This window comes from Artemia sp. Qi Xiang Cuo, chromosome 20 (assembly GCF_049724085.1).
Source record: "Artemia sp. Qi Xiang Cuo chromosome 20, ASM4972408v1, whole genome shotgun sequence".
Classification (NCBI taxonomy): domain Eukaryota; kingdom Metazoa; phylum Arthropoda; class Branchiopoda; order Anostraca; family Artemiidae; genus Artemia; species Artemia sp. Qi Xiang Cuo.
The window spans coordinates 41,720,765-41,746,361 of NC_142813.1; the positions used below are offsets into that span (position 1 = coordinate 41,720,765).

Genomic DNA, 25,597 nt, shown 5'->3' on the forward strand with positions numbered 1-25,597 from the left:
GATTGGATGTGTTTGGGGGAATTATGGGCGTGGGGTGGGGCTAGTTGCCCTCCAATCACTTTTGACTATTAAAAAGAGCACTAGCCCTTTGAATTTCCAATCGAATGAGCCTGTTTTGAAGTTTCTACGACAACGCCTTCTTTATAAACCTTATATGCACCCAGGGCATAACTTGAAACACTTGCCCTGAGGGCTGTGGGGGAGTGTCCCCCTCAAAAATATATATTTTCCATCTGGAAGTCAACTACGCTGAACTAAATGGCTATCTCAAAATTTTGATTGGATGTGTTTGGGGAAATGATGGACGTGGGGGGGGGCTAGTTGCCCTCCAATCACTTTCGACTATTAAAAAGGGCACTAGCCCTTTGAATTTTCAATCGAATGAGCCTGTTTTGAAGTTTGTACGACAACACATTCTATAAAAACCTTATATACCCCCAGCGCATAACTTAAAACCCTTGCCCCGCGGGCTGTGGGGGAGTGTCCTCCTCAAAAATATATTTTCTATCAGGAAATCAACTACGGTGAACAAAATGGCTATCTCAAAGTTTTGATTGCATGTGTTTGGGGGAATGATGGGCGTGGGGGGGGGGGCTAGTTGCCCTCCAAACATTTTTGACCTTTAGTTTTCTTTGTCTAACACTTAGTATTATAAGAAAATTAATTTAAAAAACTAAATTTATTTATTAATTCACATTAATATCTATTGTATGTTTGTTTGCATTGATTGTTTATACGAGCATCCCTTCCATAAGAAATAATATGAAGGATTCGGAGAATCCTTAAATTACAAACCTTGCCCTGACGGCTGTGGGGGAGTTGTCATCCTCAAAGACCTAATTTCCAAAACTTAAAACTACGTTTAATAAAATGGCTGTCTCAAAATGTTTGGGAAAGGTGGGCGTGAGAGGGTGGTTAGTTGCCCTAAAATTACTTTCGACTATTAAAAAGGGCACTATCCCTTTGAATTTCCAATCGAATGAGCCTTTTTTGAAGTTTCTACAACAGCGCCTTCTATAAAAACCTTATATGCCCCCAGGGCATAGCTTACAAGCCTTGCCCTGAGGGTTGTGGGGGAGCTTCCTCCTCAAAAACATATTTTCTAACTGGAAATCAGCTATGCTGCACAAAATGGCTATCTCAAAATTTTGATTGGATTGGTTTGGGGATGATGAACGTGGGGAAAGGGGGCTAGTTGCCCTCCAATCATTTTCGACTATCAAAAAGGGCACTAGCCCTTTGATTTTATAATCGAATGAACCTTTTTTGAAGTTTCTACGACAACACCTTCTATAAAAACCTTATATGCCCCCAGGGCATAACTTAAAGCCCTTACCCTGAGGGTTGTGGGCTAGTGTCCATCTCAAAAACATTTTTGATTTTTGAAAATCACCTACGCCGAATAAAATGGCTATATTAAATTTTTGATTGGTTTTGTTTGGGGTAATGATGGGTAGAGGGGGGGAGGGCTAGTTGCCCTCCAATCAGTTTCAACTATTAAAAAGGGCACTAGCCCTTTGAATTTCCAATCGAATGAGCCTGTTTTGAAGTTTCTACGGCAACGCCTTCTATAAAAACCTTATGTGCCCCCAGGGCATAACTTAAAACCCTTGCCCTGAGGGTTGTGGGGGAGTGTCCTCCTCAAAAATATATTTTCTATCTGGAAATCAACTACGCTGAACAAAATGGCTATCTGAAAATTTTGATTGGATGTGTTTGGGGGAATGAAGGGCGTGGGGGGGGGGGGGCTAGTCGCCCTCCAATCACTTTCGACTATTAAAAAAGGCACTAGCCCTTTGAATTTTCAATCGAATGAGCCTGTTTTGATGTTTCTACGACAACACATTCTATAAAAATCTTTTATGCCCCCAGGGCACAACTTACACCCATAGCCGCATGGGGTGGGGTGGAGTATTCTACTCAAAAACAAATTTTATGTCTGGAAATTAATTATGATGAAAAATAGGACCCTCTAAAAATGTTTATAGGATATGTCGTGGGGACGGACGTGCGTGGGGGGCTAGTTTCCCTCTAATCACTTTCGACCTATTTTTTTCTTTGTCTAAAACTTAGTATTATAAGAAAATTAATTTAAAAAATTAAATTTATTTATTAATTCACATTAATATCTATTGTATGTTTGTTTGCATTGATTGTTTATTTAATGATTGTTTGATTCTTTATATGCCCCGAGGGCATAACTTACAACGCCTACACCCGGGCCCTGGTGGTCTGTATCGGCACCAGAGTTTTTTGTTATCAGAACTTTGAACTATTTTAACAAAATGTCTGTCTCAAAATTTTTATCTGATGCCTTTAGGACGTGGAGGATGGGGGGGGGGCTAGTTGCCCTCCAATCTCTTTTGACTCTTAAAAAGTGAACAAGAACTTTGTCCAATAAAATGAGCCCTCTCTAAAGTTTATACGAGCAACCCTTCCATAAGAAATAATATGAAGGATTCGGAGAATCCTTAAATTACAACCCTTTCCCTGAGGGCTGTGGGGGAGTTGTCATCCTCAAAGACCTAATTTCCAGAACTTAAAACTACGTTTAATAAAATGGCTGCCTCAAAATTTTGATTGGAAGTGTTTGGGGAAAAGGTGGGCGTGAGAAGGGTGGTTAGTTGCCCTAATATTACTTTCGACTATCGAAAAGGGCACTATACCTTTGAATTTCCACTCGAATGAGCCCTTTTTGAAGTTTCTACAACAACGCCTTCTATAAAAACCTTATATGCCCCTAGGGCATAATTTAAAACTCTTGCCCTGAGGGTTGTGGGGGAGCGTCCTCCTCAAAAACATATTTTCTAACTGGAAATCAACTACGCTGCACAAAATGGCTATCTCAAAATTTTGATTGGATTTGTTTGGGGATGATGGGCGTGGGGGGAGGGGGAGGGGGGCAGTTGCCCTCTAATCACTTTCGACTATCAAAAAGGGCACTAGTCCTTTGAATTTCTAATCGAATGAACCTTTTTTGAAGTTTCTACGACAACACCTTCTATAAAAACCTTATATGCCCCCAGGGCGTAACTTAAAACCCTTTGTCTGAGGGTTGTGGGGGATTGTCCTCCTCAAAAACATATTTTCTATCTGGAAATCAGCGACGCTGAACAAAATGAATGTCTCAAAATTTTGATTGGATGTGTTTGGGGGAATGATGGGCATGGGGGGGGGGGCTACTTGCCCTCTAATCACTTTCGACTATTAAAAAGGGCACTAGCCCTTTGAATTTCCAATCGAATGAGCCTTTTTTGAAGTTTCAATGACAGCACCTTCTACAAAAACCTTATCTGCCTCCAGCGCTTAACTTAAAATCCTTGGACAAAGGGTTTTGGCTGAAAGTCCTCCCCAAAAAAACATGTTGTCATTTGAAAGAATAGAATTTGACAAAATAGATATTTCAAAATTTTCAAGGGTGGTAGTTGGGGGAATGAGGGGTTTGAGGGGGGGGCTAGTTGCCCTTCAATCACTTTCGACTATTAAAAAGGGCACTATCCCTTTGGGATTGTTCTCCTCAAAAACATATTTTCTATCTGGAAATCAACTAATCTGAACAAAATGACTGTCTCACAATTTTTATTTGATGTGATTGGGGGACTGATGGGTGTGGGGGGGGGCTACTTGCCCTCCAAGCACTTCTGACTATAAACAATGGTCCTTGTCCGTTGAATTTCTAATCTAGTGAGCTTCTTGTTCAGTTTTTACGACAACGCCTTCTAGAAGAACCGTATCTACCGCCAGGGCATAACTTACAAACCTTGCCCTGAGGGTTGTGGGGGAGTTTCCTCCTCAAAAACATATTTTCTATCAGGAAATCAACTACGCTGCACAAAATGGTTATCTCAAAATTTTGATTGGATGTGTTTGGGGATGATAGGCGTGGGGGGGCTAGTTGCCCTCCAATCACTTTCGACTATTAAAACGTGCACTAGCCCCTTGAATTTCCAATCGAATGAGCCTGTTTTGAAGTTTCTACGACAACGCCTTCTATAAAAACCTTATGTGCCCCCCGGGCATAACTTAAAACCCTTGCCCTGAGGGCTGTGGCGGAGTGTCCTCCTCAAAATTATATTTTTTTTTATCCGGAAATCAACTACGCTGAACAAAACGGCTATTTCAAAATTTTGATTGGGTGTGTTTGGGGGAATGATGGGCATGGGGGGGGGGGGCTAGTTGCCCTCCAATCACTTTTGACTATTAAAAAATGCACTAGAACTCTCGATTTCCAATCGAATCAACACCCTTGGAAGTTTCTACGACGACCCCTTCCATATGAAGTGCCTCTAGGGAAAAAATAATTATAATAATAAAACATTGGAGCTGTATGGCCTTTACTATAGGCAACGCTACAGCGTTGCCTCTGAAACCAAATGTTGAGTTTTTACATATTTACTGGGTTGGTCTCATTTCCCTATATATACGACGGATTTTAAACATAACTCTTTTACATTAGGTGTTGTTTTCTTAGACCACACTGCCGTTCTAAGACGAACAAATAAACTTTCAATTGGGAATACATCCATTTATTTAGACAGTGAAAAAACAGGTGCAAAAGTCCAGATATTTCGGTCACATATACAGCGACCGTCTTCAGTAGAAATACTAAAATAATAAAATTGAAACTAGCATATTGATATACAACAAAATAAATAACTGTTCGGGTCATCCACAAAATAATGAACTTCCGGATTATTCACTATATTATTTTTAGAGAAGGTTCATTGACAAATTTCATTTATAGTTCTTGATGTAAATTTCCGTCTTTAATTTTGTCCAAATGTAAAACAAATTTCCAATGAAAGTGGCAAAGCCTTCCGTGTCTTCTAATTGCAAACCAAATGTTGAGTTTATACATAATTACTGGGTTGGTCTCATTTCCCCATATATACGACGTATTTTCGACATAACACCTTAAAATTCGGTGTTGTTTTCTTAGACCACACTGCCGTTCTAAGACGAACAAATAAACTTTCAAATGGGGATAAATCCATTTATTTAGACAGAGAAAAAACATGTACAATAGTCCAGATATTTCGGTCACATATACAGCGACCGTCTTCAGTAGAAATACTAAAATAATAAAATTGAAACTAGCATATTAATATACAACAAAATAAATAACTTTTCGGGTCATTCACAAAATAATGAACTTCCGAATTATTCACTAGATTATTTTCAGAGTCAGAGGTCGCTGTATATGTGACCGAAATATCTGGATTTTTGTACCTGTTTTTTCACTGTCTATATAAATGGATTTATCCCCATTTGAAAGTTTATTTGTTCGACGCAATTAAAGCAAAAATATAACGACTGGGGAAAGTTGAGAAAGAAATTTTTTGTATCTATGACGTCATGCGAAATTACATACGATTTTGAACTAATCGAATACCTAAAGTAAAAGGCATGGACAAAAGTCTGAAATAATGATGCACGAAAATGAAGCGCAAACAAGATCTGCGGCTGGAAGACATATGACAACAGGCATCACATTCATCAAATCGTAAATAAAGTTTGTGGTTAAAAGAGAAGCAACAGTGAAAATCACAATGATTCCCAGAAGAAAGCAAATCCTTAAAAATGGATGAATCTTTGATGCATTAATAGAAAGGAATTGAATTCGCGCCAGAAAAGCTTTACTCAATTGAATTGCTGATTTGACACCTCATGACTTAAAATTAAAGAATAACGAATATATATACTCCCTTTAAACGAGCAACTATGTATTTATTCATGTATGTATCGTATTTATAAATTTGTTCTTGAAAATGATTTTCAATGAATTCAAACAGCTAAAGCAAATGGTATGGAAAAATGTCTGATGCACAACAATAAAGCGCAAAAAAGATCTGAGACTAGAAGACATGCGACAACAAGCATCACTACGAATCTCAAATGAACATAATAGACAACAAAATCTGCAGTTAGTCGAAAAGGCACAGGGATGATCACATCAAATTGTAAATAAAATCTGCCGCTAGAAGAGAAGTGACACTGAGAGTCACAACGAGTCCCAGAAGAAAACAAATTCTAATCTTTGATGCATTAACAGGAAAGGAGAATTCAATTTACGCCAGAATTTCTTAATTCAATTGAAATTGCTAATTTGACACTTCACAACTTAAAACAACAGAATAACGCGACGATTATGCTAATAAATGGTTAGAAAAGCAAATATATACACGCCTGCCGCGTACCAAGTGTCTGAGCCCAGGCGAAGCCCTCACTCCTGGTACTTATTATTGTATACAAGTGATTGTTTCACCTGATAGATAAGCTTTAGTGAAGGCTGTAACATTATAGGGCATAACAGATGATGTAAAATATAATCGTATAATACATTATAGAATTCATATAATTATAACTTTTATTTTATAGCAATTATTATTTATAATAATTTTATTTTTATTATTAAAGTATTTATTATATAGTTATTTGTTATATTATTAATGTATTTTTACAAACGAGCATTTGTTTCCGCTTATAGATAAGGATTAGCAAAGACTGTAACATTAGAGAATGTAGCAGATAATTATCTTAAAATGATTAATGATATGTAGGAGAATAACTGTGCTGTGGTACTATCTATAGTATCCCTGTCCCTTGATGTATAGTTTTACTATAGCTGATGATAATGAATGTCAATAAAACATAAGGAGCTTGAAGTTATTAGTTATTAAGGATGTTATTAATGTTTCTTTTGCAAAATAAATGCAAAATCATTGACTTCATGGAACAAATTTTTGGATAATAATGGAGTTGAGGGGTTTGTATCCCCCCCCCCCCCTCTTAGATCATTCGATAGGATCTAGCAAGAAAAATTGAAAAATAGACTAACAAAATAAACACTTTCAAGAATTATTCAAAGTCCATACCATCAGTTATTGGGAGGAATTTCGGGTTTTTGAGTGGTTGCCAGTAGGTGTTTAGTGACAGTGAAGAAATTGGCCTGTCAGTAACAATTATACAAACTTAGTTTAACTAGGCCTGCACTGAAGGACTGTGATTTACTCTACCTGTCCTTGGCTAATTGACGTGACAGTCTTTACCACGCCAGGATAAAGAAACGAACAGAAATTATTCTGTATATTGGGGGGGGGGGGTATTTACAGTTCTTTCTTTCATAGTCATTTGGAGGTTGTAAATAAAAAAACAACCCTTGTATGATTGGAAGGTTCAAAGATTTTTCCTGCTTTAAAATCTAGGAAAAGTGTTTCATTTTAAATATGTCTTACCATATCTTGAATACAGTTCATCAGCGTTTCAGCCTTCATTCATCCAGACGTCAGAAAATCGACAATCAGATAGTGATTAACTGCACTGGCAAGCATTGCATTTTGATTGGTCATTTTGAATGACATGAGGATTTTTTTTTTGATTTTCCAATTTTTGGGATTCTCATTTGACTCTCATTGAAGCAGAGATGGATTGCTACCAAAATTGTCTTGTTGTTATCACGCATGTGAACCACCAAATTTCATTTTTATGGTCTCATTCTGTAAAGAAACAAAAAATCAAAAATAAAACATGGAAATTCAAAAACAATTATGTTTCTATACTTCTATTTTCTATAGAAGGGATAAGCTTAAAAATTATTTAATCAAAGGTAAAACCATTCTGACCATAATTAATGCAAACAATAACATTAATTAATTATGTTATTATCTCTCAACTTTAACGTAGGTCTAACTACAAAAGCTAGTACTTCTCCATAAGTCAGGTAAACAAATAACTAGTTAATCCTTTTTTTTATGATATCTTTTTAATCGCAAATGGCTTTCAAATAGTAAAATTAAACTTAAAAAAAGTTAATATAACAAATGGGTAAAATTTTCGTGGCTGTGGAGTCAGTTATAAGTTATTACTGACTACAACTCAGGACATTTTCATTATACCAACTCCATTCAGCAAATTTACTAAAACTCCGACTCCCCAGCCATTTTTAAAGCTTCATTTAACTAGATTTTATAACTAACTCCAACTGTGATTCCAGACATTTTAAATATACTGACTCCAACCCCATTCAGAAAAAAAATATTAAAGCTCCAACTCCACAGTTCTAAGAATTTCAGGTGAGTAGCTTTTTGCTGCCTTGAAAGTAGTTGAGTTAGGTGATAAAGATTCCTGGGGAAAGATAAAGATCACTGGGGAAAGATCAAGAGCCTCAGTGATGCCCACAAAATGTTCTTTTTAAAAACTGCCTCCACCTCTCCCCCCTCTAAAGGGCACCAACTTTTGATAACCTTAGACAATCTTTCTGAAACAAAAAATAAATCCTCAGATGCACTTCCCTGATACCCTGACATGTATACTTTGTGAAACGTTATTTCTTCACTAGAGAGAGTTATATCTATCTTTTGCATCTGGGAAGCCATGATTGCCAAGCGAGTTAATCTCTTCTCACTCATCTAATCATCAGTATATTACAAATCTATAGCTGAAACGAGGCATAATAGAAGTGTTTTTGCCCTCATTCCTTTGCTTAATCCTGATTTGTAATTTTCTAAGATTGGTATTACTGATTTTTAGATTTGAAAAAAAGCCCTGGTGTTTCAACAGCTTATAACCAAAGAAAAAGAGACTAAAAATCCAAAATTGAAGTAACAGGTTTGTTACTTTAACAAAAAAAACTTTTTTTTCAAAATTTAGACAGACATAGGCTAAGCCTATCTTTTTTTCAATCTTTTAAGTCCTAGAAATAAGAAAATGCAGCTTCAAAACACCTTTTTTAAGGAATATTTTAGCCCTGAATTCATTTCTGGAAGTTTCATTTACCTAACTCAACTGCCTTCCAAGATAGCAAAAGAACTTTAAAATTAGTAACAAAACCAATAAATTCTAAAATATTTCTTTTTAAAAGTAATTTTAGCTCAGCTGTAGAAAAAAATATTATCCCTTATATTAGAAAATATTTCATAGAAAATGTGCAGTAAAAAACAATTACAGTATAGGTTACTATAGAAAACACATTTTTGTAGAAAAAAAAAACATTATTGCTTTATTAAAAAATACTTTAAAAAACAATACTTACTATACTAACCTACTTAATATAGCAACCAAGAGCAACACATAAAATTAGCAAGTGATGGGGGGGGGGGCAATCCACTTTTCTTTCTAATTGCTGGATTTTGGATCAAATAGTAAGTTCAGTGGTATAATTTTGTCAAAATCCTGGGGGGAGGGGGCAAAGTTCAAGCCAATTTTCCCAAATCAAGTGAAAATGACAGTGAAAAATGAGCCATATTATACCATAAAGGCAAAGATATACTAAAGAAAACTGGTCCATTTCTCTTGATGCTTAAATTATGCTGAAAAAAATAAATTTCAGCTGGGGGGGGGCAAACTGGGGTATGGAGGGGCAGTTGCACCTCCTGCCACATAACAAATTATGCCCCTGGGTAAGTTTCTATCTTATTCCTACTAGATTCAAGAAAAGGAAAATGTTTCATTGTAAGTGTCTTTCTATACCTCAAAATGGAATTCACAAGGGTAGTTATTAATATCTTGGAAAAGAACAACACAAGGCTCATTAAGTTGTATGTTCATCTCTTAGCTAGCAAATTAATCAAGACATAAAAACTTTGAGGCATGAGGCCACAATTATTGAGGCATGGGGTCTCAAAAAAGTAAATATTGTGGACATTTTTTTATTGTAGAACAATCTGACATAAAGTTTGTAAGTCTACTCAGTACCATCATATTCACAGAGTGCCTACTATTTTGTGAAATTTCCCTTTCATTGAGGAATTTGTCAGGGAAACACTTTGTTTTTTTTAGGTGTTAAAATGAGTCAGTGGCATACACAAAAATAACTATGGTGGGGGGGCGACTGGGGGGTTCTCTGGGCCAACCAACAGAAAGCTTTAAAAATTCTTTAGAAAAAATGCTATTTTAAGGCATTAATTGTAGTTTATTTTAGCTCTTTCAATGCAAGTTTTGAGTAGGGACTAAGTAATAAAAATAAAGCCAAGCAGATTATATAAGATTTAAAAACAGAATGTATTTTTTTCTTGAGGAGGGAGCTACAGCCCCTTTAGCCCCCCCCATGGGGGTTAGCACCTGAAACCAGCAGTGAGTGGTATGTTCATCTTCTGGTAGCAAACAGATCAAGACATTCAAAAGATCAGCTAGTCTGTGGAAAAAAGGGGGGGGGAGATAGAATTCACTTGTCATGGTAGTGACTAGTAACAACTAGGCATATTTGGAAAGTGTTGAATAGAGAATCAAATTATGTTTATTAATATCCAAATGGCAAAACTAGACACATAAAAGTGGGAAGGAAGCAAATTTTCTTTATTGCTTAGAATGTGAACACTAGATCACTAGAATGTGAATCACTAGAAAATGGTAACCAAAATTTTGGATAAACATACAGCCCACTACAAACATCCATATTATTTTCTAGAATAGTGATTTTTTTGTCTTTCTGCTGACTAATTAGGCCTAGTGTTCACTATAAAACAATACAGAAGAAAAGCCACACAATTGAAATATAATTTGAGTAGGCATATAGGATATAGAGTGGACTCATCAGGGGGGGGGGGGGGTAGGCTATAAAAGTGAATGAAAACACTTTTAGGAATGATACAAGTATTTAGCCTGCAATTAATTTAAGGTAAGTTAGTTTTCAGAAGTTCTGGTGGTAAATTCTAGTTTACAGGCTTTTTGCTATCATGGAAAATAGTTGGGGTTTAAAAAAATGAAACTCTCAGGAATGCATCCAGAAACTTAATGGCCTCCTAGGAAGATATTTTGAAGCATCTACCTCTACTCCTTCTCTCATTAGGGTGCCTGACTTTTACAATTTTCATGTTGTAAATGTGAATTCTTGCAAAATAGATCTTCTACTAAAATTTGGTACAATAAGTGTTTTGGGGCCTCAAACCTTTGCTCCCTATTTATAAGGTTTTAATGATCTGTAAACCTATTTTTTTAATTTAAGAAATAAAGCAAAAAATGGCTGGAAATTCTACTTGAACAATACAAATTAGATTTCCAAAGCCTAAAGCCAATAAAAAAGAGATGGAAAACTCAAAATTAATGTAAGATATTTTCTGTCAGCATTCAGGTATGGTAGGTATATGGACAGATCTATTGTTTAGGTGCATTGTCAGGGAAGCAAATATTATATTTGAAAAAAATGTCACCTGATAAATGAGGAAATCAACAAAATGTAATTTCCTCACCTGAGGAATTACATTTTGAGCCCTTAATGACAGGGTTATAATTTGCTACAGGGCAGGGGGACAACTTTCCGCCCTCAGACCCCAGTCCCAGCTGAAATTTAGCATCTTCAACATCTTGTCAAAACTAAGAAAGGCCTACATAATTCAAGCATCCTCAGAAACACATCAGTTTTCTTTAGTATATCTTTGCCTTTATGGTACTATATGGCTCATTTTTAACTTTTCACTTAACTTGGGAAAATTGGCTCCAACTTTGTCCCCCCCCCAAAAAAAAAGATTTTGAAAAAATTACACCCCTGCTTAATAGGGCCTCAAAAGGTAACAAAAAACATGTTTCTAAAAAATACTGTCTAGTGAGATACAACTGCCATTTGTAGCTGATTCAGGATAGTAATTGTTATTTTCCTTGGTCTTAATAGTAAAATGTTATTTCAAGAACAAATTTGCAGGAAACTTAAAAAGAACCCAAAACCCCTCACAATTGCTGTAATAGCAAAGCTGATGTAATTTTTGAGAGGCTTCTGGCTTAAAAACTACAAATTTGTTTTCAGACTAACATTTTACTATCAAGACTAATAAAAATAACAATTATCATTCCTGAATCAGCAACAAATAGCAATTTTTTCTCATTTGCCAGTTTTTCTCTTTCTTTTAGAAACAGAATTTTAAGCTTTTGATTAGGTTGGCCTACTATGGGTTGTTTTAATCCATTTAGCTCTTTAAAGGCTCATAATTTAATTTCCCCAGATGTGATTACTTAATTATGAAAAAGCATAAAAAAGGCATCAAGATATGTATTTACTTTCATCCTACCTAAATTATGTTGTCAATTACAATTTTACCTGTTTTTGACCCTGGATTCATTCTTGAAAGATTAATTCACCTGGCTCCACCAGTCCCTAAAATAGAACTTAACCATTTTCTAATAAGGAACAAGTAAACTTTCAAATGGGGATAAATCCATTTATTTAGGCAGTGAAAAGAAGGTACAAAAGTCCAGATATTTTGATCCCATATACAGCAACCATCTTTAGTAGATATACTAAAAAAATAAAATTGAAACTAACATATTTACACACAACAAACTAAATAATCTTTTGGGTCATTCACAAAATAATGAACTTCCAGATTATTCACTTGCTAATTTTTAGAGAAGGTAAAATTCTACTTTAGCTACTTTGGGCTATCTTGGAAAGGGGTTAGGTTAGGAAAGTGAAACTTTCAGGGATAGGTCTACAGGCAAAAGTATATCCTGGGAAGGTATTTTGAAGTACCTATCTCCACTCCTTCTCTATCTACAAGGTCCTGACCTTTGATGACCTTTCAAAATATGTGTGTTATAAAAGTGAAACCTTGCAAAATAGATCTTCTGCTTAAATGAAGTGCAACAAAGTTAGGTAAATTTTTACCAAATCATATTATTGACTTACAAATAAAGTAAACATACCACTCAATGCCTTTTTTTATGCTCTTTCCAAATATAATAATCATTTTTGTTGGAAATGAATTTTACCCCCACCCCTATTTATACCAATTCAGGGTATATATTTGCACATTAGGGGGGTGGGGGTAAATTTTATTTCTGATGTAAATGAGAGGTGAGATTAAACTTTCCCCCACCTCCTTAACATGCAAATATATACCCTGAATTGGTATATATAGGGGTGGGGGCTAAAATTCATTTCTTACAAAAGTGGTTATTATATTTGTAAAGAGCATAAAAAAAGGCATTGAGTGGTATATTCACTTTAATCATAAGTCAATAATATGATTTAGTAAAAATTTACCCAAAGTTATTTTCAGGTTTACAACTTTGCTCAATCCCAATTTATAAGGGATTGAGAAAATTTATAAGGGATTGAGAAAATTTATAAGGGATAAAAAAAACCATTGATATGGCTTAAAATTCTACTCAAATAATAGCATTTGCATTTTCAGAACTAAAGCCAGAGAAAAAAAAAATGATGACTGAAAATTAAGGTAAAATGTTGTTTTGTCAAAATTTCAATAGGTAATAGACCTGTGATGTAGGGAAATTTCAGGATCCTCTAGAGGGAAAAGGAGTGGAGGTAGGTACTTCAAAATGGACACACCCCCTCCCCTAAATATGCTGGTAAATATCTACCAAAACATATTATTGAGTTAGGACTAAAGGTAATACACCATTCAATGCCTTTTTTTATGCTGATTAAAAATATAATAAGCATTTATATTGGAAGTGAATTTCAGCCCCCCCCCCCCTATATATGCCAATTCAGGGTTAGGTTAGGTATATATAGGGGGGGGGCTGAAATTCATTTCCAATAGAAATGCTTATTATATTTGTAATCAGCATAAAAAAAGGTGGTAAATATCTACCAAATCATATTATTTAGTTAGGACCAAAGTGAATACACCATTTGATGCATTTTTTATGCTGATTAGCAATACAATAAGCATTTCTATCGGAAATGTATTTTGCCCCCCTCCCCGATAAATGTCAATTCCGGGTTAGGTGTTGCCTATACAGGGGGGGGGGGGGCTGAAATTAATTTCCGATAGAAATGCTTATTATTTTTATAATCAGCATAAAAAAAGGCATCGAATGGTGTATTAAATTTAGTCCTGACTCAATAATATTATTTGGTATATATTGACCAAAAAGCCATTGAATGGTGTATTCACTTTAGTCCTAACTCAATAATATGATTTGGTAGATATTTACCTTAAAAAAAGGCATTGAGTGGTATATTCACTTTATTTGTAAGTCAATAGGGCCTAATAGCCTATGATTTGGTAAAAATTTACCAAAATATACATCTGGTGGATTCTTCACATTCTAGCCTACCTAGCTAAGTAGTGAAATAAAATTAATCTTAATAGGTCCAGTAGAGGTATCTTGCTCCAAAATAAACTGATCTTGAGGACCCATAATTCGCACTGCTTGAGGCCTCTAGGCAGCCTGTCTTCAGCCACAACTGTGAACTGGGCAAAGCCTGGACCCAATGCAGATAAAAAATCTTAGGTCACAAAACAAGAAATATTTTAGTATCTAATTAGCCTCTTTAAATATCTAACATCATTTATAAGTATTTAACATCATCTTAAATGCAACACGTTGCCTGTTTTGACTTTCCTCGTTTCCGCAGTTTAAATTAGCGATTTCCGGAGTACTCACAAAAGCGCTATCTAATAATTTTAACATTCTGGATTTTCTGGAGGAATCTCTTAATAAATCAAGCAAGAGGTGCTCAATGAATAAGGTGCGAAATGCGTTCAAACACTATGGAAATATAACAAACGCTATGTTCTATGGATCATTTTATGTTGGCGCAGAATTTTCACAGCAGACATTAAAAATATTTGTGGTAAGCATTATTGGCATCTAAAAATTTTCATTTAATTACGTTACGTTCACACTAGATTTGGAAGTTAGATTTCGTAAAACCAGTAAAAACGCAAAATAGCCTCCTGAACTTGGTAACCCGGTCGTTCCTTAAATCCTTACACTCTTACAGACATTGCGATCTCGTTTATTTTTTAACCCAATGATGGACAAAAATGCTCTTATATAGTATTGTAGGTAAAATAGAAGATGTCAATATTCAAGGACTGGACGGATATAGCGGTTTTCAAGCTACAAACGGCCGTATTTATTTAATATTCAAGCATATTGTGTCAAATTGTACAGAATGAAGATACTACGAAATAAACTGGAATTACTGCTAGATTAACGCTCACTTTCTAGCGTTTTCTAAGATCGCTGATTTATGGCTGATGGATTGTTTCAGTAGCAAAATTTCTGAAATCAAAACAGCGTACCACCGTAGCCGGTGCTTGTACTCTCATTTAAAAAAAAACCTGTAAACTCTAGGCAATATTTGCCAAAAATTGGTAAGTGGCTTTTGGGATTTGGTCAAATTTTCGGTATGACTATTGTTCATTCTAAATAACGCTTTTCAAAATGTTTGAGTGACATGCGATTAGAGTGTCATTCTGAAAGTTTATAGGGCAAATCTACAAGATCCAGGTGCGATTCTGGAAGGAACAGGGGGATTAAGTCGATCTTATTTTTTTAAAGTTGGTTCAGTATCTTAGGGAAACTTTGGAATCAAGTCGAAGCTTAAAAATGAAGAATTGTAGCAATTTTTGGAACTTTGTGTAGTCGTATTTCTTACTAGTTTAAAAGTTATTTTGACTTAAGAAACTTTTCTTCGTCAACCCCTACTTTTTCCGATTTCCTCAAGTTCCACTTGACACTGCTAAGTTAAGGACGGTGACAGAAAGTCTGAACAAATTCATGGCACCAGGTCTTTAACCCTTGTGTTTGAGTTGCGCGAATAAACTCCTTTTACCGCCATCTATAAAAAGTTATTCACGGACGATAAAGTAAAAAAGCGAATTCTGGCTCATTAAGATTCATGTAGCTGCAAAAAAGTATTAAAATCAAAACAAACTTTAAATACATATACTGCATTAGATACAGATAGATCAAGCAATATTTTTGTTTATTTCTGCCATTGATATTACACACTGCTATTTAAAAAAAAAAAAAAATAGTCTATGAAAAACAGTCAAAACGCACTCAGAACTTTCTTTTTCTTATTGAAAAAGAAAGGCTATACGCGAGGAATATAAAGAGCAAAAACAAACGAAGCTAATTTGCTTCTACCACAAGGGTTAGTATGGACGCGCTCCACTCCGACCTGAGTGTAACTCAGATTTGCTGGCAGGCGCTACTACTCCTTTTAGTCTCTTTCTGAGGGGCTGGTTCACCGTCATTGTGTCTACGGTAACTCCAACTCGTTTTATTCCAAGTTTAGTCTGAATTTTGGAAGTTGGAGTTGCCGTTGCTAAGCGATTCATTGTGTCTGTCTTTACTTCCTTGAGTAGGCTGAACATTTTGTCGGACAATGGAGGGAACGCAGGACGTAGGAGAAGGAGACAATGAAATTGACATCAAAATTACAATGAAACGAAGAATTGTATACACTTTGCTAAATTGGATTGTTTCTCTGGTCGCCCCTAGCACTCAAAGCTGATTTTCAGTGATCTACGGCTGCCAATGTCACTGTTTTATCGTCATTTATATTTTTTGAATTTGAAAACTAGTGTCCTACTAGTGTTTGTCAATGTCACTTATCGATGATCCTTAAAACGAGTAACGCCTTAGAAAAGGGACAAGCGTTGTAGGCTTAGTGACTTAGCGTTTTCGGTTCAAAAAATAAAACACCTTGACGTCTTCATCATCTTGGTCTCTTCTGTATCTCAGCGATAGCCTCTTTGTGAAACTTGTATGTTGACGAATAACTTTTTGTCTCAGCTTTCAGCATTTAATTTTCATGTTCCTCTGTTCTGCTTGTGTCCTTACTGCTTTATCGTCATTGATATTGTCAGAATCTTCCCGCTAGTGTTTGTCAGTGATGCTTCTCGATTGTTCTGGCAAGGAGTAACATATCAGAAAAGGAGCAACTGTGGGGGGGTTTAGTGACTTTTAGCGAGTTTGGGTTCATAAAAACAAACCACATCATTGATTTTATCATCAAAACTGAATCTCTTCTGTATCTCAATGATAGCCGCTGTGGGAAACTCGCAAGCTGAAACATAAATGTTTTTTTGTATCACCTTTTAGCTTCTTCTTTGTATATATATATATATATATATATATATATATATATATATATATATATATATATATATATATATATATATATATATATATATATATATATATATATATATATATATATATATATATATATTAATCCGATTTTATTCTTTCAAGTTTAAGGACCCTGAATGGACCAAATATGATTTTGCAGCTATAGGAAGATTTGCTGTAATCGGCATGGGGGTAAACCCCCATATCCTGTATAGATGGTAAGCATAATTTTTAACTTTATAGCTTGATAAATGTTTGGTCTAAAACGTAACTTTTTTGGTAAAATCAAAATTTTCTACCAGATATTGTATGGCAAATAACGACGAAGACCACACTGCCTTTCCATTGCCTTTCTTTCCATTGCCACACTGCCTTTCCACAAAAAAAGGAAAAGATAATGAAGAATTTGTGAAGACAGTGAACAACAAGGCTGTATAATCTATTTGAGTATTTCTGCTATATGGTATTTAATCCACTTACGATATCTAATACACAGTTATATGCTTTTATATTATGATATTTAATAATTTAATGCACAATAAAAATAAAATTAGGAGCCAATTAAGATAAACCCGAAATACAGGATTAGCAGGACAAAGAGCAAATAATGATGAAGACCATACTGCCTTTCCATCGATCAAAAAAAGGAATGACCTATGAATCAAACAAATTATCCATGAAGCAATTGATATCAAACCAAACTTAAGTAATAATGCATCCCTAAACAGAGATTAAATTAAAAAAAAACATTTTCAACTGAATGTAAGGATTAACATCAAATTTCAAAACGGGCAGAAATTATTCTGCATATGAGGAGGGTTGCCCCCTCTTCAATACCTCGCTCTTTACGCTAAAGTTTACTTTTTGTCCAAATTATTTAAGACCGATTCCTGAAAAACAATGGCCGTTTAGTTAGAATAATAAGTTTTTAAAAGTTCTTAAAAACTTTAGCGTAAAGAGCCAGGTATTGAGGAGGGGACATCCCCCTCATATGTAGAATAGTTTCTGTTCGTTTTGAGTTTTAATGTTGCTCCTTACTTTCAGTTGAAAACTTTTTTTTATTTATTTAGTTTCTGATCATTTTTCAAACAATGACGATAAATCTGGCTCATCCTTCATGAAAGATTCCCTCCCCTCGCGGGAAACCTCTCCGTGGATAGTTCCTCCCACTTAAAATACACTCCCGTAAAAGTTCTTCTAGGCAATTCCCCAGTGAAATTCTCTCCAGGCAATTCCATCCTCACTGAAAATCCTCCCGCAATAAAATTTCTTGCGGACGATTCAGTCTGAAGAATTCTCCTTAGCGTACTTTCATTTGAAAAAGACTTCAATTTCTAATCGTTTTCCCGATTATTTTTGAAATCTACCCTTCCACGGAAATTTTTTCCCGGAAATCAAAATTAGCCTCTGTATAATTCCCCTGGAATATCTCCACATGCCAAATAGAGTTGGCAACGAGAAAGTAAGACAAATTAAATGTATAAGGTAAATTTTCCACCCGGAAAATTCTCCCTCCCCAAGGATAATTCTCTCTATGGAAACGCTATCCAGGTAAAAATCCCCCTACCCCCCCAAAAAAAATATTTGTATTTTTCCCAATAACAAATACTACACGTAAATAATGGACGAATTTCATAACTTACAGGCTCTTTCCGCATGGGCTGTGGGGGACATGTTACCCCTAAGGACATAGTTATTGGATGTTTCAACTTCAAAAGGGTACTAGAACTTTTAATTTCCGTTCAAACGCACCCTCTCCCAGTCTTCTAGGACCACTATTTTGATGTGATCATCCCTGGAAAAAATTAAATACAAAAAAACAAGTTTTTTTTTAACTGAAAGTAAGGGGCGACATTAAAACTTGAAAAGAACAGAAATTATTCCGTATATGAAAGGGGCTCTCCCCTCCTCAACGATTTGCTCTTTACGCTAAGTTTTTTATTGTTTTGAAAAGTAGCGTTGTGAGAAAGAGTCAAACTTAAATAAAATTCTTTTAAATGTTTCCATTTTTATAACCTTAAGAAATCAAAAATTAATTAAGATTTTAAGGAATAAATATCAGCATATGTATATTAAACTGACAATGCAAATTTTTTTCAGTAAATTCATTTGACTTTTTTTCAGTAATGCACAAATTATATTCTGGCTTTTAGAACCATAGGGGTTTAGAACCCTACTCATATTAATGTCTGCTCGTTTTGAGTTTGACTCTGTTATTTATTTTAATTTCTGTTCGTTTTGGGGTTCATTCATGTAGTGATACTGATTTGTGGTAGTTTTATGCTTGGTAGATTATTTGATTCTTTTTTTGTTAATTTTTGGTTTAATGGAGTTATTTACTTTTTTTTGAAAAACTTAGTTCGTGGAAGAAGTTTTTTCAATTAACATATTCAGAATCAGCATAAAAAGCCAATACTACCGGTGTAGCAATTTTATAGGAATCCCATTTTTAGTTTTCGTGAATATTTGCCCAAGTCACTTCTTACTTCCAGTTTTTTAGCACCAACTATTTGGTAAGATTCTCTTGTGACGAAAATTATTTTGAACCTGTTCATTTTATTCAGTTGAATAGGACCATAAAAGAAAGAGGGTCAAATTGACAGCTGGATAGTGAGTTTAAATTTTGCTTTTCTTTCGCTATTGTATTTTTTTTAAGTGTCTGAACATATAAGGGATTTAAGTTCGAGGGCGAGAATTGTCCTGTTATGAAAGAGGTACATTTTACATGGCCGTTATAAAAATCAAAACGTGGTATCTATGCAGGCAGGATGATTTTTGAGCATATCTACTCCTTCTGTAAAATTTTCTATGGCGTAGGATATTGCATAAAGACAAGTCTACATCTGTCATAATCTAGGGAAGCAATAAATCTTTCTGTAACTTTGGCTTGAGTCTGATTTTCTTTTAAGATTAAATACGTAATATTTAAATATATTATTGATTGAATAAATTGATCCCTTTTCAGCAATCCTTGTCGTTTAAAATATACTGCATTTTGTTTCAGTTTGCATGCAATTTAATTGCTCTTTTTATTTGAGATTTTTCTCCTAAAAGTGTTTAAAAAATAAACTTATTCCTACAAAAAAATCCTGAAACATATGTCCTGTCACCCGACCCCTACTGCTATTTTGGCGTCTGCCCCCCCCCCCCTCTGGAAAATTTTTGTGCCGGCTCTCTGCTCTACAGTAGGGTTATCTGACACGCTGAATCTGATGGTATGATTTTCATTAAGATTGTGTGACTTTATAGGGTGTTTCCCCCTTTTTTCGAAAACAAGACACATTTTCTCAGGCTCGTAACTTTTGATTGGGTAAGACTAAACTTGATGGAAGTTATACATTTAAAATCAACATAAAATTACGATTCTTTTGATGTATCTACTGGTATAAAAATTCCGTTTGTTAGGGTTTTGGTTACTATTGAGCCGGGTCGCTCCTTACTTACAGTTCGTTACTACGAACTGTTTGAAAAAAAAGACAAATAAATACGCATCCGTAATCTTTCTTCTGGTAAAAAATGCAAAATTCCACATTTTTCTATATAGGAACTTAAAACTTCTGCAGTAGGGTTCACTGATACGTTGAATCTGATGATGTGATTTTCATTAAGATTCCTTAACTCTTAGGGGTTTTTTACCCCTTTTTCAAAAATCAGGCAAATTTTCTCAGGTTCGTAACTTTTGATGGGTAACACTAAACTTGATGAATCTTAATATTTGGAATCAACATAATAAGCCGATTCTTTTGATGTATCTACTGATGTCAAAATTCCGTTTTTTAGAGTTGTGGTTACTTTTGAGCCGAGTCACTCCTTACTTACAGTTCGTTACCACAAACTGTTTGATTTGGATAAGTATACACTCAGCCCTATCTACACGAACTTAATTAAGGAAAATAACTTAATTCACAGTTAATAAAATAAGGAGCGAATCAGAATAAACCTGCTCCTAAAAGAAATTAAATAAAAAAACAAGTTTTTTTTAACTGAAAATAGGAACGACGTTAAAACTTAAAACGAACAGAAATTATTCCGTATATGAAAGGGGCTGTCCCCTCCTCAACGCCTCGCTCTTTACGCTAAAGTTTTTTATTGTTTAAAAAAATAAGAGTTGTGAGAAAATCAAATTTTAGCGTAAAGAGTGAGGCGCTGAGGAGGGGACGGCCCCTTTCATGTACGGAATAATTTCTATTCTTTTTAAGTTTTAACGTCGTTCCTTACTTTCAGCTAAAAAAACTTGTTTTTTTTTAATTTAATTTTTGAACGTTTTTCAATTGATGCAGGTTTTGATTTTGGCTCACCGTACATGAATAATTAAAACAAAATTTGCATATGAATTTTACTTTTATTTGGTTAAATGGCTTTCTCGAAACTTGTTAAATTTTATTTACGAACGTTTTTATTAGTAATAAATATACGTAACTTACGAATTAACTTACGTAACGAACTTCTATATTCATATATTTTTAATACGTATATTAGGGGGCTTTCCCCCCAGTCAAATTTTGTTCCAATTCTTTAAAAATGACCCCTTAATCACAAAGGCCGTTATTTAGAATAAATAGCTCTTATGAAAGTACTAAAAAATCTTTGGCTTAAAGAGCGAAGTATTGACTAGAGGGTGAACCCAATCATACACGTAATATTTTCTGTTCGTTTTAAGTTTTGATGTTACTCCTTATTTTCAGTTGGAAAACTTGTTTTTTTTATATTTAATTTCTGATATTTTTTTTAAATAATGCTGGGAAATCCGGCGCCAGTAGAGAGGACCCTATAACTCGTGACGGGCACCCCTGCTGCCATCTAAAATTTAGTTTAATGCCGACGGGAGTCCATATATGGGCATAGAGTCCCTAGGGAGAACCCCTGTGCTGTCAGTCCCAATCCCACACCATATATGGGCATGGAATCCCCAGGGAGAACATGTTTCCGATAAATTGGTGTTCGTCCAGGAGAATTGTTTCCGGGCGAAGTTTATTAATGTCTGACAGATGATGTCAAGGTTGATTAATGTCTTTGGAGTTTTTCCAGGAGAATTGTTTTTGGGTGAAGTTTATTAATGTCTGACAGATGATGTCAAGGTTGATTGATTTGTCACGAAAGGGGAATTATCTCCGGGCGAATGTTTTGATCTTAGAGATGAAGAGATTTACGCGGGAAGAGGTTTCCCAGTAATTTCAAATGTAACAGCGCAGGGACGTCAAAAACAAAAGGAACACGCCAAAATTACGTTTAGGGGTTATTTGGGCGAAACCGTTTTAGACATTTTATGGAATTATTTCGGCGAAACAGTTAGAGACATTTTAAAAGATGATTTTAGAAGATGTTTTAGAAAAGGATTTGAGGGTGAAAATCTGTGGTCGTTATAATACACAAGTTGTATTTGAACAGTGTCATGAGGTCCCCTACCCCAACCCCAAAGGGCTCCGATCCCCTTTTTTAATTTGTGCATTTTGAGACACAAAAGAGTCCCACCCCCAACGTTTGACGCCCCCGCCCCACAGTCGTGGTGTGTCATGGTTTACCATATCACAGTTACATTCTCTTGGTTTTTAAAAGTTCGTTTTGGATTTCTTTCGCTGAAATACAAGAGTTGGAATATTTCAGTAGTGTTTTGTGATGGTTTACCTTTGACACAGTTACATTCTCTTAATTTTTCAAAGTTCGTTTTGAATTTCTTTCGTTGAAATGCAAGAGTTGGAATATTTCAGTTGTGTTTTGTTGTGGTTTACATTGTCACAGTTACATTCTCTTGATTTTTCAAAGTTCATTTTGATTTTTTTTCATTGAAATGCATGAGTTGGAATATTTCAGTAGTGTTTTGTCGTGGTTTACCTTGTCACAGTTACATTCTCTTGATTTTTCAAAGTTCATTTTGAGTTTTTTTCATTGAAATGCAAGAGTTGGATTATTTCAGTAGTGTCTTGTCGTGGTCTCCCATGTCAAAGTTACATTCTCTTGATTTTTCAAAGCTCTTGATCGATTTTTTTCGTTGAAATGCATTAGTTCGATTAATTTATTAGGGTTTTTTAATGCTTTACCTTTGTCACAGTTACATTATCTTGATTTTTCAAAGTTAATTTTGAATTTCTTTCGTTGAAATGCGTGAGTTGGAACATTTCAGTAGTGTTTTGTTGTGGTTTACATTATCACAGTTACATTTTCTTGATTTTTCAATGTTCATTTTGAATTTCTTTCGTTGAAATACAAGAGTTGGAATATTTCAGTTATGTTTTGTTGTGGTTTACCTTGTCACAGTTACATTTTCTTGATTTTTCAAAGTTCATTTTGATATTTTTCGTTGAAATGCAAGAGTTGGAATATTTCAGTAGTGTTTTGTCGTGGTTTACCTTGTCACAGTTACATTCTCTTGATTTTTAAAAGTTCATTTTGAATTTTTTTTCATTTAAATGCAAGAGTTGGATTATTTCAGTAGGGTTTTGTCGCGGTTTACCTTGTCACAGCTACATTCTCTTGATTTTTCAAAGTTCATTTTCAATTACATTCGTTGAAATGAGAGAGTTGGAATATTTCAGTATGGTTTTGTCGTGGTTTACCTTTGTCACAGTTACATTCTCTTGATTTTTCAAAGTTCATTTTCGATTTCATTCGTTGAAATGCAAGAGTTGGAATACTTCAGTAGTGTTTTGTCATGGTTTACCTTGTCACAGTTACATTTTCTTGATTTTTCAGCCTTCATTTTGGATTTCTTTCATTGCAATGCAAGAGTTGGAATATTTCAGTTGTATTTTGTTGTGGTTTACCTTGTCACACTTACATTCTCTTGATTTTTCAAAGTTCATTTTGGATTTCATTCGTTGAAATGCAAGAGTTGGAATATTTTAGTAGTGTTTTATCTTGACTTGCTTTGTCACAGTCACATTTTCTCAATTTTTCAAAGTTCTTTTTGGATTTCTTTCGCTGAAATGCAAGAGTTGGAATATTTCAGTAGTGTTTTGTCATAGTTTACCATCTCGCACTTACATTATCTTGATTTTTAAAAGTTCGTTTTAAATTTTTTTCGTTGAAATGCAAGAGTTGGTATATTTCAATTGTGTTTTGTCGTGGTTTACCTGGTCGCTGCTACTTTCTGGTAATTTCTCAAATTTAAGTTTGGATTTCTTTCGTTGAAAAACAAGCATTGGAATTTTTCATCATTGTTTTGTCTTGCTTTGCACTGTCACATTTTCATTTTCTTGATTTTTCAAAGTTCTTTTGAGTTTCTTTCATTGAAAAGCGTAAATTGGATTTTGTCAGTAGTCTTTCGTAATAGTTTCTCATTTACCCGTTACATTCTCTTGATTTTTCAAAGGTCATTTTCGATTTCTTTCGTTGAAATGCAAGAGTTGGAATATTTCAGTAGTGTTTTGTCATGATTTACCTTGTCACAGTTACATTCTCTTAATTTTTCAAAGTTCTTTTTGAATTTCTTTCGTTGAAATGCATGAGTTGGAATATTTCAGTAGTGTTTTGTTGGGGTTTACCTTGTCACAGTTACATTTCATTGATTTTTCAAAGTTCATCTTGAACTTCTTTCATTGAAATGCAAGAGTTGGATTATTTCAGTAGTGTTTTGTCATGGTTTACCGTGTCACAGTTACATTCTCTTGATTTTCAAAGTTCATTGTGGATTTCAGTCATTGAAATTCAAGAGTTGGAATATTTCAGTAGTGTTTTGTCATGATTTACCTTGTCGCAGTTACATTCTCTCGATTTTTCATAATTCTTTTAAGATTTCATTTATTTAAATGTGTTTTGTTGTGGTTTACCTTGTCACAGTTACATTCTCTTGAGTTTCAAAGTTCATTTTGATTTTTTCATTGAAATGCATGAGTTGGAATATTTCAGTAGTGTTTTGTCGTGGTTTACCTTCTCACAGTTACATTCTCTTGACTTTTCAAAGTTAATTTTGATTTTTTTCATTGAAATGCATGAGTTGGAATATTTCAGTAGTGTTTTGTCGTGGTTTACCTTCTCTCAGTTACATTATCCTGACTTTTCAAAGTTCATTTTGATTTTTTTTCATTGAAATACATGAGTTGGAATATTTCAGTAGTGTTTTGTCGTGGTTTACCTTCTCTCAGTTACATTCTCTTGATATTTCAAAGTTCCTTTTGGATTTCTTTCGTTGAAATGTAAGAGTTGGAATATTTCAGTAGTGTTTCGTCGTGGTTTACCTTGTCACAATTACATTCTCTTAATATTTCAAATTTCATTTTGAATTTCTTTCGTTGAAATGCAAGAGTTGGAATATTTCAGTAGTTTTTTGTCATGGTTTACCATGTTGCAGTTACATTCTCTTAATTTTTCAAAGTTCATTTTGAATTTCTTTCATTGAAATGCAAGAGTTGGATTATTTCAGTAGTGTTTTGTCTATGGTTTACCATTTCACAGTTACATTCTCTTGATTTTTCAAAGTTCATTTTCGATTTTTTTCTTTGAAATGCAAGAGTTGGAATACTTCATTAGTGTTTTGTCATGATTTACCTTGTCACTGTTATATTCTCGTAATTTTTAAAAGTTCATTTTGGATTTCTTTCATTGAAATGCAAGAGTTGGAATATTTCAGTAGTGTTTTGTCGTAGTTTACCTTGTCACAGTTACATTCTCTTGATTTTTCAAAGTTCATTTTTGATTTCTTTCATTTAAATTTAATAGTTGGAATATTTCAGTTTTGTTTTGTCGTGGTTTACCTTGTTACAGTTACATTCTCTTGATTTTCAAAGTTCATTTTGGATTTCTTTCATTGAAATGCAAGAGTTTGAATATTTAA

At 34.5% G+C, this 25,597-nt stretch overlaps 1 protein-coding gene and 1 long non-coding RNA gene across 3 annotated transcripts in view; one reads left to right on the forward strand and one right to left on the reverse strand.

Moving 5' to 3' along the window:
• Positions 1 to 14,302, reverse strand: part of LOC148940216 (uncharacterized) — a 51,281-nt gene extending 36,979 nt beyond the window's left edge. Inside the window, exons 1-2 of the long non-coding RNA XR_016143461.1 lie at positions 14,244 to 14,302; positions 7,236 to 7,496 (exon numbers count right to left, since the gene is read on the reverse strand). This is a non-coding gene — a long non-coding RNA (uncharacterized LOC148940216). The remainder of the gene's footprint in view (positions 1 to 7,235; positions 7,497 to 14,243) is intronic.
• LOC148940217 (mpv17-like protein) overlaps positions 1 to 25,597 on the forward strand; it is a 99,053-nt gene that overhangs the window by 32,596 nt on the left and 40,860 nt on the right. The window contains exons 1-2 of one of the 2 annotated variants that reach the window (XM_089105953.1): positions 14,357 to 14,533; positions 16,951 to 17,045. In XM_089105953.1, the coding sequence (XP_088962079.1) occupies positions 14,420 to 14,533; positions 16,951 to 17,045 (209 nt within the window). In that variant the 5' untranslated portion in view covers positions 14,357 to 14,419. Of the gene's footprint in view, positions 1 to 14,356; positions 14,534 to 16,950; positions 17,046 to 25,597 lie in introns of those variants that run through there. The other variant, XM_089105955.1, reaches the window with a different exon arrangement.